Raw genomic sequence first — 22,676 nt, 5'->3', positions numbered from 1 at the left:
TTCTGTCGTACATAAAACAAACATTTATGGATGCAGGATATACTACACATATATATCATATATATCGCGTTATCTGGTATAATTAATTAATAATCATATTGATACTTTTTATCTCGGAAGAATCAAAACTTCTGTCATGGTTTATTGTAAGAGTAAAGATAAATATTCCATGGAATTGTGTTCATGGTAATTTAGCAGATTTTGTTAAGAGGTATTTCCTTCTCTTAAAATAGTTGCTATGATGTTCGTGCAATATGACTATGCTCCATTTGAATTAAAATGCTCTTCTGAGAAGGAAGTTGTGTGAAATGTCACACAATATGCTTTGGAATGCAAATGCTTTTTGAAAGCCTTTTGTAACGGATTTTTTAATGTATCAAGTTTTGTTGCTTCTAAAAAAGAGGTTCAAAAATAATTGAAAAACTTCATTTATGTTCTAGATTAGTCTGACGCTTATGTTTCAGCAATTGCCTATTTAAAAAAAGTTTGAATTTCCATTCAAACATTTCTCGGCCCGTGTTTGTTTAAAAGCAACATAGATAATTAATAGCGATTTTTTTTTTGAGCAATCACGATTGCTTATTGTTCTCACTTGACTGTTTTGATGTCCTATGATTTCATTTCCCCCCGCCTCCCTCTGCAACACCACCATCCACCGGCCGCCTCACGATGCTGCTCGTCTAGCGAAAACCGTCTCCAGGTTGCGTCACTTGCCTACCTTTACACATACACCACCACACATACACCTACACACACAAACACATACACACACCCATACATACAGACACCTACACATACACACACACAAACGCATACACCTACACATACACACAACTACTCGCACGTAACCCCCCCCCCCCACACACAAACACGCATGCACACAACTACCCACACAAACACACATGCCTTTACACACATACCCGCCACACACAAACAACCTCCCCCCCCCACACACACAAACACACACTCGTGATTGCGAAAAACATAATTTGAATTCAAGGTGTCAAAGTTCAAATCTTTCTTTTTTTATTCTGTACTTTTAAATTAAAGATTTTTTATCCGGACCGTAGTCAAGAGAAGAAATATTAGGAACTGGTCCTCCTCATCCCTGAAATGATGAGTGGAAGGAAAAACAGCCTATATCAAGTAAACTGATATCGCATTTTCAAAGAAAAATTCAAAAAATTTAAATTTCATAATTATTATATATTTTTACCACTATTATCGGTAAAAACACACACGAAGGCCAGGTCTCGATGAAAATATTGGGATCCGTGGCCCGCGGTCAAGCACTCTTTCAGAGCTCCTTGCAGTCAAACCTTAAGAACAGCCCTGTATGCCACGCTTAATTAGCGACACACTTAGAGCAATGAATGCAGTTTTCGATTTTGATTGGAGGTTAACAGTCACGTGAATTTGTCGCGCCATTTTGGGTCCCAGCTTGATTGATTACATTGCTCTGAAACACTAGATACATTTAATATTTTGGCTTCGATGTTTAAATCGTTCAACAAACGTTTTGTAAAATATAAAGATGCCTTGTTGTAGTGCATTTGGATGTTTTAACAGTTCGGAGAAAGAAGAAAAACGCTCCTGGTTAGGATCGCAAGCGATCAAGGGATTCCCAACCAACATGGCAAATTCCAAATTGTGTGACATAAGTGAACTCAAATCAATATTTGAACACTTATTCAAGACTTTAATCACATTTAGTCTAGAACACTTATTGTATGCTTATCTGTACCTAATATGTACATTAAATCATAACAGCATCAGAAAAATTTTAAATCATTGAGATAATATTTCCGATCATTTCCATACAATTAAAATCACGAGAAATACGCAGACGACAATCTATTACGATTTATCTTTCTTATTGTTGCATTAATAAAGCTATTTTTATTCGCAAAAAAAAAAAAAAAAAAATCAACACCTCTTGGAGCGATTGGCGTCAAAATTGAACCGAAGCCTGTTTACATATGGATTCACATATATTCCAAATTTCAACCAGAACGTAGCATTATTTCTTGAGATAGGGCACTCACAATGGAAAAAAAAAAGAACGGGTGATTGCGCTACCCCCTTTTTAGCTGTTGACACCAAAATAAAATCAGCTCTTATACCCACTAAGGGCTACTTGTCGATAAATTTTTCTTTCATTCCGTTCATTATTTCTTGAGATACAGCAGTCACTATTGACGACAAAAAACGTTCTATAGCTCAACCCCCGTTTGAGTTATTGACACCAAAATTGAATCAGCACCTGTTCCTGTTAATACCAACATATGGACGAAATTTCGTTTGATTCCTCTAATTACTTCCTGAGCAATAGCAAGCACGCGTAACTCAAAAAACGCCCCATTGCTCCACCCCCCTTTGAGGAATTCGCGCCAAAAACCAATGGGCACAAGTTCACATAGGGGCACATATGTGTACCAAATTTCGTTCAATTTCATGCGGGAGTTTTTGCTGTAGAGCGGCCACAAAAAACTGGTCACACACAGACGTGACACACACACACATACACACACACATACATACACACACACATACATACACACACACACACACACATACACACAGACACACACACACATACACACAGACACACACACACACAGACACACACACACACATACACACAGACACACACATACACACAGACACACACACACACACATACACACAGACACACACACACATACACACAGACACACACACACATACACACAGACACACACACACACACACACACACACAGACAGACAGACATTTTCCAAAAATAGTCGAAATGGACTCAGCACACCTCAAAACGTTCGAATCCGTCAAAATTCGAAATTCGAAAATTTGCACGAATCCAATACTTTCTTCTATATATTAGATATAGAATAAAGTAAAAAGATCACGTTACGAACTCTACATAAATGTCTAAATTACCGTGAAATGACCCTTATCTTATATTAACTCTGTTTCCACATCACCACTGGGGTAAGAGTTCCGATGCGTTTTTGTTAAGGGGGTATCGCCAGGAGCCCTAGTCCCCCGTCAAGACTGTTCGTCTCAACCGTAGAACTATTGTTTCATTGAAGAATCATTGCGTTTTCTGTTTCAGGTTATTCAAACTCCGGCCAATATAGGTAGTTACATGCTTATGGTGTAGAGGAATTCACCTAAAATAAAAAAGAAAATCTATGAATATTTATTAAACCAGTTTCAGAGATATTTTTCTAATTACATTAATACTGGTGGGACCACAAAATAATATTGTTAAGACAGGTGATCGTTATAGACAATTTAGAAATTAATACAAATGTCCCCTCCCCCACCACCTGCCCGATCAGTGTATATAATATATCGAGTTTCATTTAGACGACTGAGCTTGATCGAAGTAATTTAAAATTTGAGAAAAAAGTTAATGTATATATAATTATAAATTATAATATTAGCTAATTTTAAAAATTTTAAGCTTTTGTAATCAATGAAAATAAGAACTGAAAACGTATATACGTACTAGATAAGGACTTAATTCAATACTATCAGCATTAAAAATAATTTTGCTCAGTTAAAAAATTTAGCTATTTTTAATATTGTCCCTCAAAAAAAAAAAAAAAAGAAAGAAAGAAGTAATGGCTATAGTTTACAAGGAAATTCCAAATTTTTCTTTCTTTGTATCAGCTTGTTCTAATTCTTCATCAATTGAATGCTAGTACCTACAGTTCAGCTTTCCCGAAGTTGTCCTGAATTTTCTTAGCGTTTTGTTTTCATTTTTTTTTTTAAATTTCGTATTTGGGATGCAGTTTCTAAGATAGAAAATGCTGTGGTGATTAAATACATGAGTTTTTTTTTTTTTTTTTTTTTTTTAATGCATACATTATTGTAAAAGACAGGTGCATCAGAAATGTGATTGTTGATATAGGGAGGCTTAAAGTACATTCAGTATATGAGAATTTGGCCGGGATCTAAGGAAATATCATTAAAGACAGGTTTATTGTTATCGACAGTATTATTATACACAGGTTTTCACTGTATATTATCTTACAGAGCCACTGTATTTCTTTAGAGTTCATCTATAAATAGCATGTCTTCAAGAATGCTTATATCCTATTTCTGCTTATGTGAACTTATTGTAATTATTTACGGTAAATCGCACAAAATAAAGGTTGCGCAATGACGTGCCTTTAGACTAAAAGTAGCTGTTTTTCCTTTTTATGTTTCCGGGCTTTTTTTCACAAGAATTAAACCAATAGGTATGCATATGCTTCTAAGGGTTGCATTCTTTCAACTATTCACAATTTTAGAGAATTGTTTTCCGTCATGTCTAGAAGTAAAAGATTTAGTCTTCTACTTCTAGATATGACAGAAGAACGGTATATAACATCAATATAATCCCCGAGACTGTGCCATTTTTTGGCATCTTTTTTTTTTTTTGGTGATAACTCGCCAAATGCATTTGTTGTCGTGTTTGGTTTGTCTTTTACAGCTCCTGCTGGCATTCTGCGCGTTAGTTTTTTCCGCCAAAAAATGTCGCTAACCCAGGGATTATAGCAAAGCTGTTCCTATTGGATTTTAATGATATGACGCAGAAGTAACACCATGTGTATAAAATGAAACGCATACTAAAAGATCAAGCAGAACGATAAGTCGTCGTGGTCCTTCCCTGGAAGTCAATATAAATAAAGTTATCCTTGCCAACTAACTTTGGAAAAGAAAAAGGTACTATTTCCAACCAATTTAAAAAAAAACTAAGCTGTTTAATGGCTACCCTATTCTAAGGCTGCGTTCGGAAATGATTCACAGGTTACACCGCGTGGTTAGTCTGGTGTGGTTATGACGTATTTGGAATTTCTTTATGAAGCCGGTAGAACAGAAGTGTTTCCGTACGCTCGTGGTTACACCGCGGTAGTTCTAATTCAGCAGCAAACGACGCTCCAATCAAAGCGTATCTTTCGTGACGTGGAAAGTCACGTGCGTAACGATCAAAACATGAAACACGACCGGATTGGCCAACACAGATTTTGTGACGTTTGTGACCTCGCTAACCGCTTCCAGACAGCAGTGCAACAGGTTGCTACCAAGTCAACAGCCAAAAAACGACCGCAGCGTTTCCGAACGCGGTTAAGTGACGTCACCGGTTCCACCGCAAGTGTTTCCGAACGCTTGCGGTGGCACCGAGGCGGCCGATTCTTGTTTCCGAATGCACCCTAAAAGTAGGAAGTGGTTCGAAATCAACCCAGAAGGTTCGAAGAAACCCTAAATGACTGCACTTATTTTGGCTACAAATTCAGTATTGGGATAGCATAATAAAGAGTTTAAAGACAAGTTTGAGAGGGATCGTGAGCTTTACTTACTTTTTTTGAAGTTTATCGTTAGTATTTTGCTGCTGCTGTGATGTTCTCTTCTTGAAGATGTTTTGTTTACTTTAAGGCAGCGCCATTCGGATTAAAAGGTGGTGGTTGTTGGATATTTGGGCATAGATGTTTGTAGCCATGGAAGGCGTTGAGTGAGTTCGAAGTTGCCCTGAAGTTTTTGATAGTTCACGAGCACAACATTGGTGTTGGCGTCGTGATGTGGTTTGGAGAGGGTGTATTTCCCTCTCCGTTTTTTGAAAAGTGTGGATAGGATTGGAATACCACAAAATTTCATCTGAAAAAGAAGAATTGGACATTTATAAAACCAGTACTTTGAAGATATTTTCATAATTATTTGATAGATATGCTAATTATGGTGTCCCAAAAAATGAAAATCGATTTTTCAAGTCGTGCACTCTTTTTTATGTCAAAACAATTTTAAAAATAGTTTCATACAATTTGAACAACGGCTACCCGTGTCGACTTGCGTCTGAAAGTGTGAACCAGCATTCATATACTAGGCCGTATCGAAAAAAAAAACCATTTTTTAGACCCTCAAGATTTTATGATGATAAAACGTTGCCTCTATACCCTCATATACCACAAAAACACTTATTCAAATTAAAAAACATTTAGGTATTTACCTCTAGGCCTAAAATGAAAAATTTTCATCAGAAAAGAGTTTTTTTTCTAAATATTTTTTTAAATTTTAGGTAAATTTTACGGAATTATCAAGTTGTGATTTTAAAACAGTAGAGTGGGTAATTAACATTAAATAGAAATTTTTTTCTCTTGCAAAATTAAGTATCCTACATTGCACTCAAAGGTATGGATATTTTCAAGTTTAAGTTAAAATTTTCATTTTTATATATTATTATGCATTTTTTTTCTTATTCACGTACAAGTAGTGATTTGAAAGTGTGTTCACTAATAATTTTTGTACTTGATATTTTATTTAACTTTATATGTAATCTTTAGTAGAATGGAATTGCCGTTCGTGTATTAATTCACCTTTGATATATATATATATATATATATATATATATATATATATATATATATACATGTATTTATAGCATTTCAAACATTCAAATATAATCAACATTCATTTATTGTACTGCATTCGTAACTTCAAAATCAATAGTTAAATATTTTTGCATAATTATACTCTAATTTTTAAACTACCCCCACATTACCTCGCTATGGTAGAAAATGGGCGTACCAGAATATGCTGTTTTATTGTATCGCCGAGAGGAAAAAAGATAATAAAATTAAACGGATTTGAAAAAGGTGTCAGATTTATTAAAATTAATTTAACAGTCTGCTTTATGGGATTTGATTTTAATCCTAATTTCCTCATGTGACCCCATGTTTTTTCGCAATGTTCTACAACTGGAGGGTTCAGCAATATAGCAAAGTAAAACTTATTTTTAAGAAAATATATCTTATTTTCAGGATTAGGCAACCAAACAAAATAATGACCAAACCCAAAGGGGGGGGGAGGTAATTGATCTGAAATGGACCTCATGTGTCACTTGTGCGCATAACTTAGCTTACTGCACTCTCTTTGACACCACCAACTTGGATTTTACCACCAAAAACATCGATACATTTGGCAGAACCATTAGTTTTACAAAAAAACGCAATCCCTGCTATTAAATTTTTAATCGAGCAGCTAAGTTACAAGACAAAGGGTAAAGATGCATAAGGACTTACTTTTCACACAAGTTTTTCGCAAAATTTCACAAATATAGCAAAAATTTTTCAGAGCGGAAGCTAGAATCCAGCTATTCAGCGTCAAATCTGCTTCAAAGTGAAGATTTTCAGATTCGTTCGCTCTGTTGCCGAGTTGTGGCATTGTTGAACACATTTGTTGGTTATTGCAACAATGATTTCACTGCTAAGATGTGTTGCGTTACAGTTTTAAGTTGGCAACAATATGGTAAATTTATATTGTTGGAATATCGTTCTTTAAATGTTTAACAGCATTCAAATCTAAAGTATAATTAATTGCAAAGGGGAAAAAAACGCGTACACAGTACACGGTACTATCAGTGTCAGCACACACTTTAGTCCTATTCTATGGTCGAACAAGGAAAAATTCTGAGTTTCGGGAGAGGTCCCTCCTCCCTCTTAGCTACGCTCCTGTGTACGCACATTTAGAAGTTGTAAATCACAAAGGAATATTAATGAGTCAGCAGAAAGCCTTCGCCTGCTGTTAGTCTAAAATTGAGACAATATTATTACTACTAGCAGATAGAGGCTGAATTATAAGCACTACCCTTGCTAAGGACTTACCTTTATCTTGTGTCTTTCAGTTAATTGGGGATATTTCGATAATTGGGAATCTGGCGCGGTCGTCTCATTTTGGGCGAAAATAATTTTGTTTTGGTAACCCTGCTGATTTATAGTAATCCTATGTGAATAGATGTTTCTGATCTCTTTGTTTTGATTTGCAAAGAAAAATACCTCTGGCGCAGGCGCTGGAGCCAAAAATTGACGCCAATCAAGAAAGATCGTCAGGTTCCCAATTATCGAAATATCCCCAGATGACAGAATTCCGCAACATAGTCTTTTTGTGAAATTTAAGGGGATGGCAAATTGACACTCCGATTTTACTTCCAATTTTCAAAAATTGAATGGAATGAGAGAAATCTTAAGCATCAGTTTCGACAAGTTTGACATATCCACTGCAGAGTTCAACGTTAACCAGGTATAAAAAGTCAGCTATTAATGCTAATTCGTTATTGAGCTTTCAGGATGTGTATATAGTTACTTTGGCGTGGCTTAGCTTTAGATTTAAAATATTTTACTAATTACTTTTTGAAATTGGTCCGAGGCTCATAATGGAGTGATGAATTCATTCTTTGGAAGAAAATGTCATCTTTTTTCCTATACGAGACTACAAATCTCATTTATTGTAATTCCTTTTTATTTTCCTTTTTTTTCTAGCAATTTTTTTCAGATTGAATTTGTCAAATAAATATAAGTAGCAGTTTTTCTCGCCAAAATCGTCGACCGCATCAAGCGATTGGCTTATTCGTTTTCCGGATTTCCTTTTTTAAACTTGCATGGCTGTACGCAATTTGCATTTTTTCCCCCAAATTTGACATGATACCAGCAAATTTGTATCGAGTTGAGATAAATCTAGACTTGGATCATTTTCTGTACTATCTTGACCTACTACGTAATCTAGCATTTTAGAAAATTCCTGAAAAGTTTTCATTAGTTCGGCTATATCTGCTTGCAGTGCATCTATTTTATTTCGATTGGTTGATGATGTTGATCTTGGCGACGAAATAACTTTCGCTGCCGAGCATATTTCTGACGTGCTATAAACAGCAACAATTGTATCTGCCACTTCCGCAATATTACCAAGAGAATCTACTTATTGGTAAAATGACTTGCTTGTGCTGTGGAAGCCTTTGTAGCCACAAAGATTTTGTTAATTCAATTCAAATTGAAATTTCGTCAAAATTCTCATTTGCCGAAGAAAATGGAACGAGCGTTTCTCGCCAAGTTCAAGATCGGTCAAAAGTTTTTTTGATCTCGATTCTTCGGTGTCAGTTAATCTTTTGAATACAGTACTTTTCAACGTGTTTAACGTATAACATTGCCGAGGATTCGATATTATGTCCACAATAAAATCCAAAGCGTTGTCATCGAAAACACTTAAACGATATTGTATTTCGTTGAGTCTTGAGAAATATCGCAACGAGCGTATTTGACTTCCAGCTGCAAAAATCATAACTTTGGTTGGTATCGGTTGGTATCGCCGGTTAAACGGATACTTCGTTGATTTCTGTACTTTGCTATCCATTAAAGTTCATTTCAACGGCGTATTTAACATCAAGTTCAAAACAGGATCCCGTCCAATTAAACCAGATATAGGGACGTATGGATTTGAGCGTAAAACACGGTTACATGAACTATATATTTATTACATCAAAGTATAAAGAGAAACTTTATGAACTACTGATTTTTAAACATTTAAACAGAATCGAACGTGACAACAACTTGATGCCAATACAAAACTACACAAATGAAAAGTCATTGAGCAATCACGATTGCTTATTGTTTTTCTTTAACAGTCCGTCCTTGTGGTCCAGTTCCTTTTTCAGAATGTTCTATCTGCAGCACCGCCGTCCATCGGTCCATGCAGGTGCTGATCGTCTGGTCCTGGGCCCTCACTAGCAGCACTGTCCACCGGAATCTCCTCTTCCTAGGTGGTGCCGTCCATGTCGTGCGCGCACCACACACACACTCCTACATACATACACATCTGCACGCATACACGTCCTTACACATAGGTCCCATCACACGAGATCGATCGTTGTAAACGTTCGATCTTGTAAACGATATCATTGTAAACGTTCGATCTTGTAAACGATATCGTTGTAAACGATTTGAACGTCGTTGTAAACGATTGTCGTCGTTGAAAACGTCGTTGTAAACGATTTGAGATCGATCGTGTTGTAAACGATCGATCTCAAATCGATCGTTTACAACCAGAAACCCCGGATCCTGCAACACCTGAAGGACAACATCCGGCTAACCAATCTCAAATCGATCGTTTACAACCAGAAACCCCGGATCCTGCAACACCTGAAGGACAACATCCGGTTGGCCATCGAAAACATTCCTGTCGATATGCTTGAAATAGTGGAACAAAACTTATTCATATCTAGGGTAGATCAGTGCATAATTAATGGCGGCCGCCATTTGCCTGATGTAATTTTTAAATCTAGTTAAAATAAAAATTCAGAATGTATACAATATCTTTTCGAAAGAAATAAATTGATACATCTACTACTTTTTCTTTTATTGACATTTTAAATCAGCAAGTTTCCCTGCCGCACCCTGTATTTGTGAAGCTTGTATCTAAGGAAACCAAACGACATTGAGTAATTCCATGTCAAGTGACCTAGTGGTCCCAGCTCGAACCTCTCCGATTTGGATGAAATTTTATAGAGATGAAAAGATGTCTTGGAAACTAACCTATGCAAGTTTTCAGCTTCCGAGATCCAAATCCTGAAGTACTAGCAGCACTGTCCACCGGAATCTCCTCTTCTTGGGCGGTGGCGCCCATGTCCTTCACACACACTCACTTCTCGCACACACACGTCATACACACAAGCAACCGCCCATTAGGAGGAGGCAGGCTTGGGAGGTCAGGAGCCGTTTCTAGAAACAACAACCCCCAATGAGCATAGGCGGATTTACGGGGGTGCCAGGGGGTGCGCCGCACCCCCAAAATGTTTAGTTATGTTTTGAAAAAAATTAGTTTGGTACATTTCACTCAGAAATGTAGTTGGGGGGAAAAATGCATAGCTGCTATACTAGTAAATTTACTTGAATCCAGTGCATCACCGCACGTCGCTAGTGCAAAAAAAAAAAAAAAAAACATAACTGTGCTCTTAATAAGAATTAAAGTAATTTTATCCATTTAAAAAAAAAAAAACTAGTAATTTTATGCAAATAAAGAAACTTCTCAAACAATTTATTGTTCAGTGCTGTGTTATTGTACAGAATAATTGCATGTTCTGTAACTGGGTATTTATTCGTATATCAATACCAATTCTTCTATTTCGAAACAACAATGGCTAATAAAGTCCAAAAAAAAAAACATGGCTATTTCAGGAAACTTTATCAATAAAATCTACACCGAAATAAACCGAAAACAAAGGTAAATTTTTAAAAATTTTTGAAAGAGGACTCCCTGACATTTTGCTGCAGTGGTGCATCCAGGGGGGGGGGGGCACAAGACTGGTGATTCTCCCCACAAAATGCTGAGTAGATGTTTTTAAAAAAATATTCTTTATTATTGAAGAGAAGAAAAGATCTCATTTTGGGAAAACGCAGTTATTTTACTAAAAAAAAGAATGTTGGGAAAAAATCTTTTTTTTTTCTTTCAAGAAGAAATATTGACATTTAAATTTTTCGACAGCTTCAGATTATTGGCGGCGAATTGTGTTCCTCCTCCCCCCTCCTCACACAATCCTTTTTCTTTCATATCTCACCCCCTCCCCCTTTTTTTTTTCATTTTTTCTATTAGTTCTCAAAATTTTTCTTCTCCAAAGCCCTTTCTCCAGCTAAAGTTATTACAGAGTTCCTCAAATTTCGTTTCTTGGGCTTCACTTTCGCAAAATTCCCAAGGAAGATCTTCTAATCACCTAAATACATCGAAAATCGTTTAAAATTGTGTTTTTGGAGCTTCAGTTTTGAAAAACTGCAGTGTCCTTACCTAACGTTACCAAATATGGTCTTACACTCATGTGTTTAAGACTTTAATTTTGGAAAATATTCGAACAAGGGCCTCCGACCCCCTTTCTTTAATATCATGAAAGAGTGTTAATATTTTGGTTTTGTAAACTACTATTTCGAAATATTTAAGTGGGAGAATCATTTTTCTTAATACCATGGAGTATTGCAGAAGAACTTCATTTTTAGGACTTTAATTTCGAAAATTTTCCAGGGGAGTGCTCCAGAACACCCTGTCCGGTAACAGCATCAAAAATTGTTCTCCGTAGTATTTTTGAAACTTCAATTATGAAAAGTTAAAGAGGTAGCGTGTGGGAGAGGAGGGGGGTACGCATTTCTATCTGCTTTCCAAAAAATCGGTTGGAGACAGTCTATGAGTCTCATTCCTAACCCAAACTATAAATATGGACTATAATCACATTTATAAGACTAAACTTTCTAAAAATAGCCTTGGAGCCACACGTACCTTTCTTGCCCCTAAAATATCACCAAGAACTGTAAAACTGCGTTTTCAAAACTACTATTTCTAATTTTTTCTGGGGCGTGAATCCCATTCCAAACCAGTAGCTGGATTCACCCATTGCTTCTAATATCGACTATCGTTTAAGACTTTCTCTGCAGTTTGAAACGTTAAGAATTGCCCATCCCCTCTAATCTTACTAAATATGGTTTACATCGCGTTTTTTAGACTTAAAAGTATGTCCCGCCCTAAAATTATTTTCTGATTTCGCCACTGCCTTGTTATTCCAGGACTACTCCCCCTCCCCAGATCCCTGTTATTGTTGCACCCCCAAATATTTAGGCTTAAATCCGCCTATGCCAATGAGCAGTGTCCTGTCGCAACTGGTGATTGCGAAAACCATCAGCTTTTTTTGACAATTTGTAATCTAGGCTAAGATTGCAGAAAACTTTATCATGCTGGAAGCTTGAAATTTTAAGAGCTTAAAGTAAGTTTGGTCGTTAATATATTCAAGTATTTTTGTGAATTTGATCTCGTTAGATTTAGTGTAGCATGCGTGTAAACTCATGGAAAAGCGCGATTGGGATTTTTTTTTTTTTTTTTTTTTTGCATTTTAGATTGTCAAAAAATCTGAAAAAAAATTTCAAAGACTCGTACTTCGTGATTTTAGTATAAAAATACTTTTTTTTAATAGGTTACAGTTTCAGAGCTTAAATGTATATTTTCTAAATGATATTGGCTATCAAAACCGTCAAAGTGGCTATCGAAACTGTTCAAGTGAAAAATAGCCTATTTTCAAAGCGCTGTAGCTCAAGTTTGTCACTTCGCATCTTCTTTTCGTTAAGACCGTTAGAAAGAACATATTGTTTCTTAACACAATAAGTTTTTTCTTCTATGGTGTTCTTTCATTTAGGATAAAAAACTCGAAATTCTGTCTGTCGTAACGGTTTTATTTATTTATATTTATTATTTATTAAAAGAAAATTATTTATTAAAATAATTTATTTATTAAAAGTATTACACACTACAGAAAGAATCCAGTTACAGTCGCAACAATAATACAAATAAAATAATAGTTTAAAAAACTAAAAAACACGCTTTCGTAGCAAAATGAACTAAAAAGTGAAAAATAATCTTTGGATGATAGTAGTTGACGAATCTCTTAATTTTAATGCAATACAAAAACCGTGGGGTGCTTTATATTTATATTTTTGCTTGGACAAGAAATGGAAGAAATTCAAGACAACTGATAAGAAGCCCCCCACGCTTTTTTGTATTACATTAAAATTAAGTGATTGGTCAGCTACTATCATCCAAAGATTATTTTTCACTTTTTAGTTCATTTTGCTACGAAAGCGTGTTTTTTAGTTTTTTAAACTATTATTTTATTTTTCTGTTTTTTAGTCTTACGTTGGAGAATTATCAGGCGACGAAATTATTTATAAAACGAGTGCGACGTAGTATCTTAAAGTTAAGACAAGGGCACCCCGATGGGAAGCTACTGTGAGTCATCGATGTATGTTTGCGGAAATCATATTTATATTACTTTGAAAATTTGAGATGCATTTGAATAAAAGTTTTGTTCAACAATGGTCTGATCAGCATTGAATTTCCAATTGAAGGCTCACCTAAATTTTGGCATGAAATTAGTTAAAAACAATTATTTTTCGTGTTCTAATTACCTTGGAACATTTTGTATGATGCAAAAAAATTAAAGGTTTTAGTAGATACTTTTAAATAATTTTTGCGAGCATTTTTTAATGTATTTTTTTAAATTTTTCCTTTTTCACATTGCTGGATTTATGCCAAAATATTGATTAAAATTGGAGGAAACTAACAATTAAAAGAGTTAATTAATTAATTTGATTATAGAATATTGCATTGTCATCGGGTATGAGGTCGCGTGCCAGATTTCAAAAGAATCCGATCGCAGGAAGTGGACGAAATTTGAGCTGCAAGATTCCGTTACAAGATACATACATACATACATACATACATACAGGTGAAGCTAATAAAAGCGTGTTAATAATTGCCTAGTATTCGAAAAATACATCATTTCAAAACAAAAGAGGTATTTTACAATCAGTACTGCCAAATGACAAATTTACAATATCACAGCTTTTACAGGGAGGAATAAAAATCAGAAATTTCGGAAGTGACTGCTTGTAAAGAACATTTCTATAGTGTTTCTTGTGATATTTTGTAGTATGATAGATGGTAATAGGGGAAAGGCTAAGGTGAAATTCTTAATAAAAGGACTTGTTCAAGCATATGAGTGGCTAAGATGATGTAGAGGAAATAGAAATAGTTTATTTTTTATAGCTCAATAATTTTACAAGGATGTGATCCATTTTTAAATATTGAAGAAAAGGGAAAGATTTTCAAATCTTCTAGTAATTAAAAAAAATATGAGGGGGAAAAAAGGTTATCGATAGAAAAAAGTCTTATTTTAATAGTTTTTCTTTTGCGTAGAGTTTTATTTACAAATTTTAAGGCTGTTAGACATTCGGTCAAACACATTTATAGATGCTACAAAAAAATACTATCGAAGGAAGTGCTGCAGAGTTCCAATCACCTACAGTTTTTGTTATTTTATATACTACAGCTAGGGTACACTGAGGTGTAAAAATAAACTACTTGAACAAAATACTAGGTAGCACAAAATTGTTATTTTTATGTTAAAAACCAATCTTATATATATATATATATATATATATATATATATATATATATATATATATATATATATATATATACACGTTTTGTATCGCCCTTGCTTTTAAACGTCGTAATAAGCATATTAAAACTACATTTTGTAGTAATTTTCTATACGGTCTATCATTTTGGGGGTCCTCATAGGCTGAGGATCCCCTGGGCTAGCCCTGAAGGCAAAGAAAGCTCTGCTTTTGTGTACACTTATTTGTATGTTTTACTGCGTAATTCTGAATTTTTTATGTTAGGATATATAGGAAATTCACAAATGTCAGTCAGTTACCTCACGAAGCTATTCTAATTACTCTAATTTTGTTATTTTCGTAATAATTTTGAAATCAAATGGTTTATGCCGGAAGGTTATTCATTTTTCTTTTTGATCCCAATTGAAATTTAGGAATAATTCGTTTTGCTTTCGGAGGAGAATATTTTATTGAATCTATATTACTGTTTTTTCAGATTGCATTTATGTCAGTCAGTTACTATGGTTTTAACATTTTTTAAAATCATCTAAAATAAATTTTTAAAAATTCAATTATACCATTAGATTCAGCTTGAAGAAATCGATAAACTAGGAGAAAATGTTTTTTTTTAATAGATATTTTGTGACGCATGTTTATTTATTTATTTATTTAAACCCCACCAATCACCACCGTACCAACCCCGGTGAAGGTTTAACCGGATGTGGTGACTGGGGGGAACAGAACAGATCACGAGCGACACTCGCTGGAACAATTTTGATAATTACAAAAACCAATAACAATAATAAGATAGCAAACAATAAAAAGAACTAAATAAAAAGAACTAATATACAAGTGAAGAAGCTAAATAAGACTGGGATGGCTGGTAAATACAATGCAAACGGCAAGTTTGAAAATTTTTAGGCTGGATATTTAAAGTCATCTGCTTGAGATATGAGAAGCGACATTATTTTATGGATATTCTTGCGTGTAACTGGATGAGATAGAATGCGTGAAATATTTTTGGAGAAAGAAAAGTTGGAATTGTAAGTGCAATGGAAAGAGCTGGTTAGAGGACAGTTGAATATGTAATGTTCAGGAGTTCCGGGTTGACTGCATACACATAATGGTGAGCTAATTAACTTAAATCTGTGTAAATACGATGGAAATGGTCCATGTGCACTGAGAAATTATACTTCTACTGGATGTTTGCAGCGTTGATTTAGTTTTACTTTTGGCAGGAAATCATGAACTCTCCGACCAGTTTCTGCAGTGTCCCAGATTTCCTGCCAATTTTGAAGAAGTTCAGACCAGAGGAGATATTTGAGGAAAGATTTTGGCAGAGGAATTTTATAGACGAATGATGCATGTTTGTAATATCATTCAGTTGCCAATCTGTCAGTGAATTACCAACTTGTCGTAAATACTGCTAATCTTTATTTTAGTAATACACTGGTCGCCGAGTATATGAATCCCACTTGTTGATTCCATAAAGCGGCTGATTCAATAAAGCGGCTAATTCAATAAAGCTGGATTTTGTTCTGTTTTTGGCAATTTGATTTATTAAAGCGGTTGATTCAAGTTTTCACTGATTCAATTGACCGGAATCCACTGTATCAAATCAAACAAATGTATTTTCATTGCTTGCCTTTTACGTAAACTTATATTTATTTGTTTTGCTGCTTAATTTTAAACATTTGCTTTAGTATATTAAGAAAATTTCAGAAATGTCAGTCAGTTACCAAGCAGTTCTAATTACTATAGTTCTTTATTGTAGCAATATTTTACAACTCAAATGCCATAGGCCGAAAGTTTATTCATTGTTCTCTTATCCCGATTTGAATTTAATAAAAATTTCTTTTATTTTCAGAAAAATCTTATTAGATCAATATTACTTTTCACATAGGTTGCATTCATGTCAGTCAGTTACCAAGCTTTTAACAATTTTTCTAAAATCACCCAATATTTATTTTGGAAATTCAATTATACCATAAAATTCAGCTTAAAAAGTACAATAAACGAGGAGAAAATATCTTTTTATAAGTTAATATTTTGTGGTTTATGTTTCAAAATACATATCGTTTTGCTCTGTGAATGTCAGTCAGTTACCCGTGGAGTTGCCCTAGAACGAAAATTGAAAACATCTGTGTGTAAATAAAAACAAAATACAATAGGCGCCGCTTAATGTTATCATTCGCTTAATGTTATCAGAATCACGAAGTCCCGGAACACTTGTATGTTAACACACGTTAAAAAAGTCGGATATTGTAATCAACGTCTTCGTTTATTGTTATCGCTTTTTCATAAACTTTAAATTTTTTCCCCGTTTTTGTTCCTCAATTAACAGAAATACATAGGCAAACTGACGAGACTAACTTTCTGTGTAGCATTTTGTGGTTTTCAATAACAGTTCAAAATTTTTCTAGGAATGAAGCTACAGAAAGTTCACCCTCCAGTGACCACAGACTCTCTTTAAGAAAACTTTCTTTTGCACCTAAAAAAAATCAGTCGCTGGACATGTTACAGGGATTGATGTAGGGCCTCCATTGTTGCCATTACTTTGTAAACTATTAAAGAATTGTGTCGAGATTGAAAACAAAGCGAAATTAAATTAAAATTTAAACAACAAGCAAAACCATGCTGGAAAAGATAGAAAAGCTGAATGTGCTTTGAAACTGGTTTACGAATGTCAGGGAAAACGGTCATATTTTACTTCACCTATTACTATGTGATTAAAAATTGCAAAATTTAGCTTTAACTTTTTATAATTCAGATATTTCCATTCTGTTAATTTGATAATTTATAATTTGAAAGAGCGTTTAGTTGAGTCACTGTGATTTTAATTTGAGGTTGCCAAAATAAATGCCCCTTAATTGGAAAAAAATAATTATTTTGTGTCTCCTGGATTCATTTCGGTTATTGTTATCAGTCAGTTTTTGTTATCAAATTGTATTTGTCCCAAAGTGATCACATTTAGCGGCGCCTACTGTAATTGAAAAATTGGTCCTTTTTCATTATAGTCAAACTCTGACGGTCATACGTGATCTAAAGACCCTAATATTGTGTATCTAAATATTGTGTAATTTCCCTTATTCTGCGTAGCATGCACTCATTTGTTAAAATGGAAAGATGAAATGATAAAACATGCCAAGGATTAAATTTTTTCTATCCTTGATCCATATTGATTGATATTTTAAAAGAAAGACGCCTTTCAGAGGAAAAAGCATTGTTGTTGAGTTATGAAGTTGTAAATAATAAAGAATGAAATTTGTTGATTTTTGTCGTTAGTAAACATTTTTTTTTTTTTTCTGCCGATTTTATGGCATTGAATACTACGAAAAGTAATCCTCAAAAAAAAGGAGACATCAATACTATGCTGTTATGAAAAACTTTAATACTTCAGTTTACAATTGATGAAATTATTGTACAGTACACTATTAGCTAGATCTTTCTTTTTTTTTTTAATTAAAAGCAATGAGATTGCGTCAGAAGCATTCATTGGTCTCTTCAAGACATCGTGTAAGATAAGACGTCAAACATTGCTGTAAGAAGACAGAAAGTATTAGATTATCTAGGAGCAGAACTGGCAAAATTTAAAAAATAATTTATTTTCCCCCCTTCTAAATCAAGTTCACAATTAAATTTGCAGAGAAATAATGCTTCCAAAATACATTCTTTTTGGAAAATTCAGAGTGACATGGCTTTTTCACGCAAAATTTTTTAATGAACAACTTAATTCTTCAATTTAAAAAAAAATCGGACTAATAAATCTAATAAATAATAAAATTTAAAATTTAAGTTAAAAACTAAAGCAGAGAATTAAGTCCTTGCCTTCAACTATTCGAAAGGCATTTTTTCTGAAATCTCACATATTAAGAAAAAAATATATTTAACTTAAAACTTCAAAGAAATTTAACTTTTTTAAAATACGTATTACGACTGTATACATGTGAAAGTATCTTTCTGTTTTCTGTTAAATTGACAATTTTTTGATTGCAATTGAGGACTTAATAACTAAATTGCTCAACTCTGAGCTAAATTTCAAAACATTAACCTTTTTTTTTTTTTTTGTATCAGTTTACACATACGTTGGAAAAAAATGATATGTTTTTCAGTAAAAAAGGAGAAATATTGATGATAGAGATAAATCTAAATGTTTTTCCAAGTGTCAATATTACTTTAATTTTAATTTTTTTTTTTTTTTTTTTTTTTTTTTGGAATTTTGAAGACATTAAAAAGGTACACATTCGCTGCACTCAAATTTACATTCGTGATATATTTCATCTTTCGTTCTGAAAGAATTAGTGTCCAAGGTAATTTTTCCCAACGTCCAAATTACGCTGAAATGAAGGAAAAGTTCGATTATGCCGCACCCGTAGAAGCAATTATTGCCAAAATATATTCGGAATCAGTTCTTAGTAGGATCCATCCGTATTCGAACTTGTGTTTAATTCTTCGCTTTGCTTCTTCAGATATAAAATGTCATGATAAACGAGACATTTGACATTTGAGTTTTCTTTTACCTGAGACAAACTTTGCTTGAAGCTAATGTCTGAAATAAATGTTTAAAGAATTAAAAATTTCAAAGCTTTCATGTGACTCATAGAACGTATTCCTTTCATATCATTGTCGCTTAATGTCAAGAAAAGTTTTTCGATATTCACGTATATTTTCCTTGTACCATTTCGCCTCCTTCACAGCTCCAATGTATTGCGTTAAGAAATAATTATTTATATTCAGCTACTTTAGATTGGTAACGGCTGCAAAGTTTTTTTGTAGAATGGTTTCAGTATATTTTTACTTTGTTCATGGTCGCACTTTATTCTTTTTCGTTTTATGTAATCGAATAAGCATATGTAAATCAAGTGCGGCCATACTTTGATATTATTTTTAAAGTAAAAGCCTACAATTTGCCTAAAAGTGTACAAAAATACATACACTATATATCGAAGTAGCAAATTGCCGGAAAAAAAAAATTCGATATATAGAAATTTCGATATATGGAAACAATTTTATTTTATCCTAAAAATCTCCTAAAATATTAAAATTTAAGCTAATTTTCATGAATGAAACCCTATTTCTAATTTATACGAGCGTCGGATTAAATGAAAATTAATAATTAAAGAATTAACCGAAATTACATTTTTGCGCCTTCATACATCTTCCTTCTTCGGCAATTCAACTTGATCCGCAACATTAGGGGGATTTTCGTTTTGACAATGTAATCGGAGAAAAGTAAAAAATTATTCTACCTGACTTGAATGATTTTTACTGAAGCTAAAAAGACTAGGAATGAGAATCAACAGACAAAAGGGATAACTTGAAACTGATTTTACAGTGTTACTGGTTAAAACTAAGATTTGAAATAAACTTGAGGGAATTTAAGAACTCCAGAACGGAACAACGACTTATCTACACACCCCTCAACCCCAGATTCCAAATGAGTTTCGTAGCAACCTTTAGTGAAGATAATTTTCTCCCGTAACCTTCAGTTTTCATGAGGCAAACAGTCAAAAGTGAAAAAAAAAAAAAAAATCTACGAATGTCTCGGAAAAAAATTTCGATATATAGAGATTTTTTCGATATATAGAAACAATTTTTCTATGTAATGAACATAGAAATTTGCTGGGATTTTGATATAAAGAAAATTTCGATATGTAGAAGTTCGATATACGAAGGTTCGACTGTATTTGTATTATGCCCCCAATAAAGGTGCTAACGGGTCGAGTTAACAAGTAAAAATATAAGGAAAGTGAGAGAAAGAGGAACACTAAACATTGCGTGTGTGTGAGTGTGTGTGTATGTGTTTGTGTATTTGTCACGTTAATGAAAAGTAAAATAAGGTATGCAAAAGAAAAAGTAAAACGAATATGACTTCAAACAATGTTTTGGAAACGGGTATAGTATTTTTTTTTGGAAATTGCGAGTATTCATGAATATTTTATAGTGAAAATTGTGTTAAGGGAGAAAAAAAAGAAGTTTTATAAATATACCTACCTTTCCGTTTTCAATTTCATATTTTTCGTCTACTCTTCTTATATCACGAGATGTCTCCCGCTGAAAGAAAGGGAAAATATAATTTTTTTGAGAACACTTTTGACATCATGAGGTTTACAAAGAAAACACTAATTTATTCAAATGTTAATGTAAAAACTTACATTGTGGGATTTTTGCGTTTTGAATGTGATAAGAAGTTAAAGCTTTTCCTTCGTTGTGATATCAGAATGCAATCTAAACTAACGATATACTCTGAGAAAGAATTTTCTAGAGGAAATATACAGAGAATGGCAGATATTTTTGCTGAAAAATAACTCATTATTAACAAGTATGTTGCACTATCAGGGCGATTTTCACCAATCATTGGTCTATTTCATCGCAAACACAGCGAAGTTAAATCCGAAGTGTACGAGAGGGCCGTATGCCTAATAAGAAAGAATAATCTAAAGACAAAACATTGAGGAGCGTAAAGATAGGCTCATGTACCTCCATGAAAGAGAACTTCCAATTCCGTCCAACCACAGGAAATATTTTTCTATGCCCTATGGTACGATTATTGGTTGCCCCCCCCCCCCCCCAACTCTCTAGGCGTTGTATCCCTATTTCGTACACTATAATGAAAGAATGGAAAATGCTACTTTATCCTCTCACAGAAACAAACTCAAGAATTTTTCAATATATTCCATCTAGACTAGTTTTAAGAAGTAAAAACGGACATGCAGATCACATTACGACAGACAGTTTTGTTTTTTGTTTTTTACAGTGTGTAGAGCGATGGAAGAAAACAGTCTTGGGTGATCTAAGGTAACCATACGTCCCGCCGGGACAGTCAAAATTTCTGCAGCCTGCCCCATTGTCGCAGCTCACTGTGTCGGGACGCAGAAATGTCCCGTTTTCAGAAAGTTAGCAACCTTCTCTAAGAAATTAAAAAAAAAAAAAAAGTCTTAGAAACGTGAGCAGAGATGGTTTAAAAAAAAAGGGTGATCAAATTAATCATATAAGTGAAAAAATATCAGTAAAATTTAAGCAAAGGAAGGATAATCACGCGATTAATAGATCAGTGTCGAAAATGGCAGCCATATTTGGCAAATACTAGCCGATTTGGCTTCTTTTATTTATTATGTCACTTTAAATATTGTGGGTAAAAATATAGGGAATGTGTTAGAAAAATTCAAGTGCTGTTATACAATTGAAGCTTTTAAAATGGTAGAAAGCTGATACAGTTCTCACACATGTCAGATATGTTTAGTTAATTTTAACTAGTGTTTTGTTTATTTTCAAAACTTTTTATCTGAAAACTCTGGTCTAAGAGACGGAAATATTGTCCGTTTTTCACAAGAAGGCCCTTGGCTCCACCCTCGTCACATGGTATCCGATGATTCTATATCGCTGTTTTCGGCAGAAGGTATATTCGGATCATAGCATTTCGTTGTAAAAGCAGCAGTTTTTAAAATGTAAGAATAACTAAAATGACATCAGACAAGTGAAGCAAGTGATGTAAAGGACAAAAAGACCTTTTTTACACATTAAAATGCACACCCAAGTTAAGGTTGTTTGGTTTGTCTCCTTTAGAAGCGCGTGGATTGCGTACCGATCATCCCCGTGTAAAATGGAACTTTGCTTTCAAGGGGGCGTGGCGAAGTGCCTTCTCTTGAAAAACGGACAATAGAAAACACAAAGTTGTAAAGTTCTCAGGTAAAGGTTTTTATTGATAATGATTGACTCAGTGTATTATATGTGTGTCTATTGAAATCAGAGGAACCATTCTTCTCTTTAGCTGTTCATTTTTATTCTTAGTAATAAGCACAAACAGTTTTTTTTTTTCTAATATTAAGCAGTGTTGCTTAAAATTTCAAAACGTCCCGTTTTGAGGAAAAAAAACTTCTGGTCACTTTAACGGTATACCAGACGTGAAATGTTCTTTGATAAAGAAACCAA

At 33.9% G+C, this 22,676-nt stretch overlaps 1 protein-coding gene across 1 annotated transcript in view; it reads right to left on the bottom strand.

Moving 5' to 3' along the window:
- Nucleotides 1-5,439: 5,439 nt before the first annotated feature.
- Nucleotides 5,440-22,676, bottom strand: part of LOC129220251 (uncharacterized) — a 36,466-nt gene continuing 19,229 nt past the window's right edge. The window contains exons 5-6 of the mRNA XM_054854629.1: nucleotides 20,739-20,798; nucleotides 5,440-5,643 (exon numbers count right to left, since the gene is read on the bottom strand). Of these exons, the coding sequence (XP_054710604.1) occupies nucleotides 5,440-5,643; nucleotides 20,739-20,798 (264 nt within the window). The remainder of the gene's footprint in view (nucleotides 5,644-20,738; nucleotides 20,799-22,676) is intronic.

This window comes from Uloborus diversus, chromosome 1 (assembly GCF_026930045.1).
Source record: "Uloborus diversus isolate 005 chromosome 1, Udiv.v.3.1, whole genome shotgun sequence".
In the NCBI taxonomy this organism is placed as follows: Eukaryota; Metazoa; Arthropoda; class Arachnida; order Araneae; family Uloboridae; genus Uloborus; species Uloborus diversus.
The sequence above is the reverse complement of the archived record's forward strand: the minus strand, read 5'-3'. Positions and strand labels throughout refer to the sequence as shown.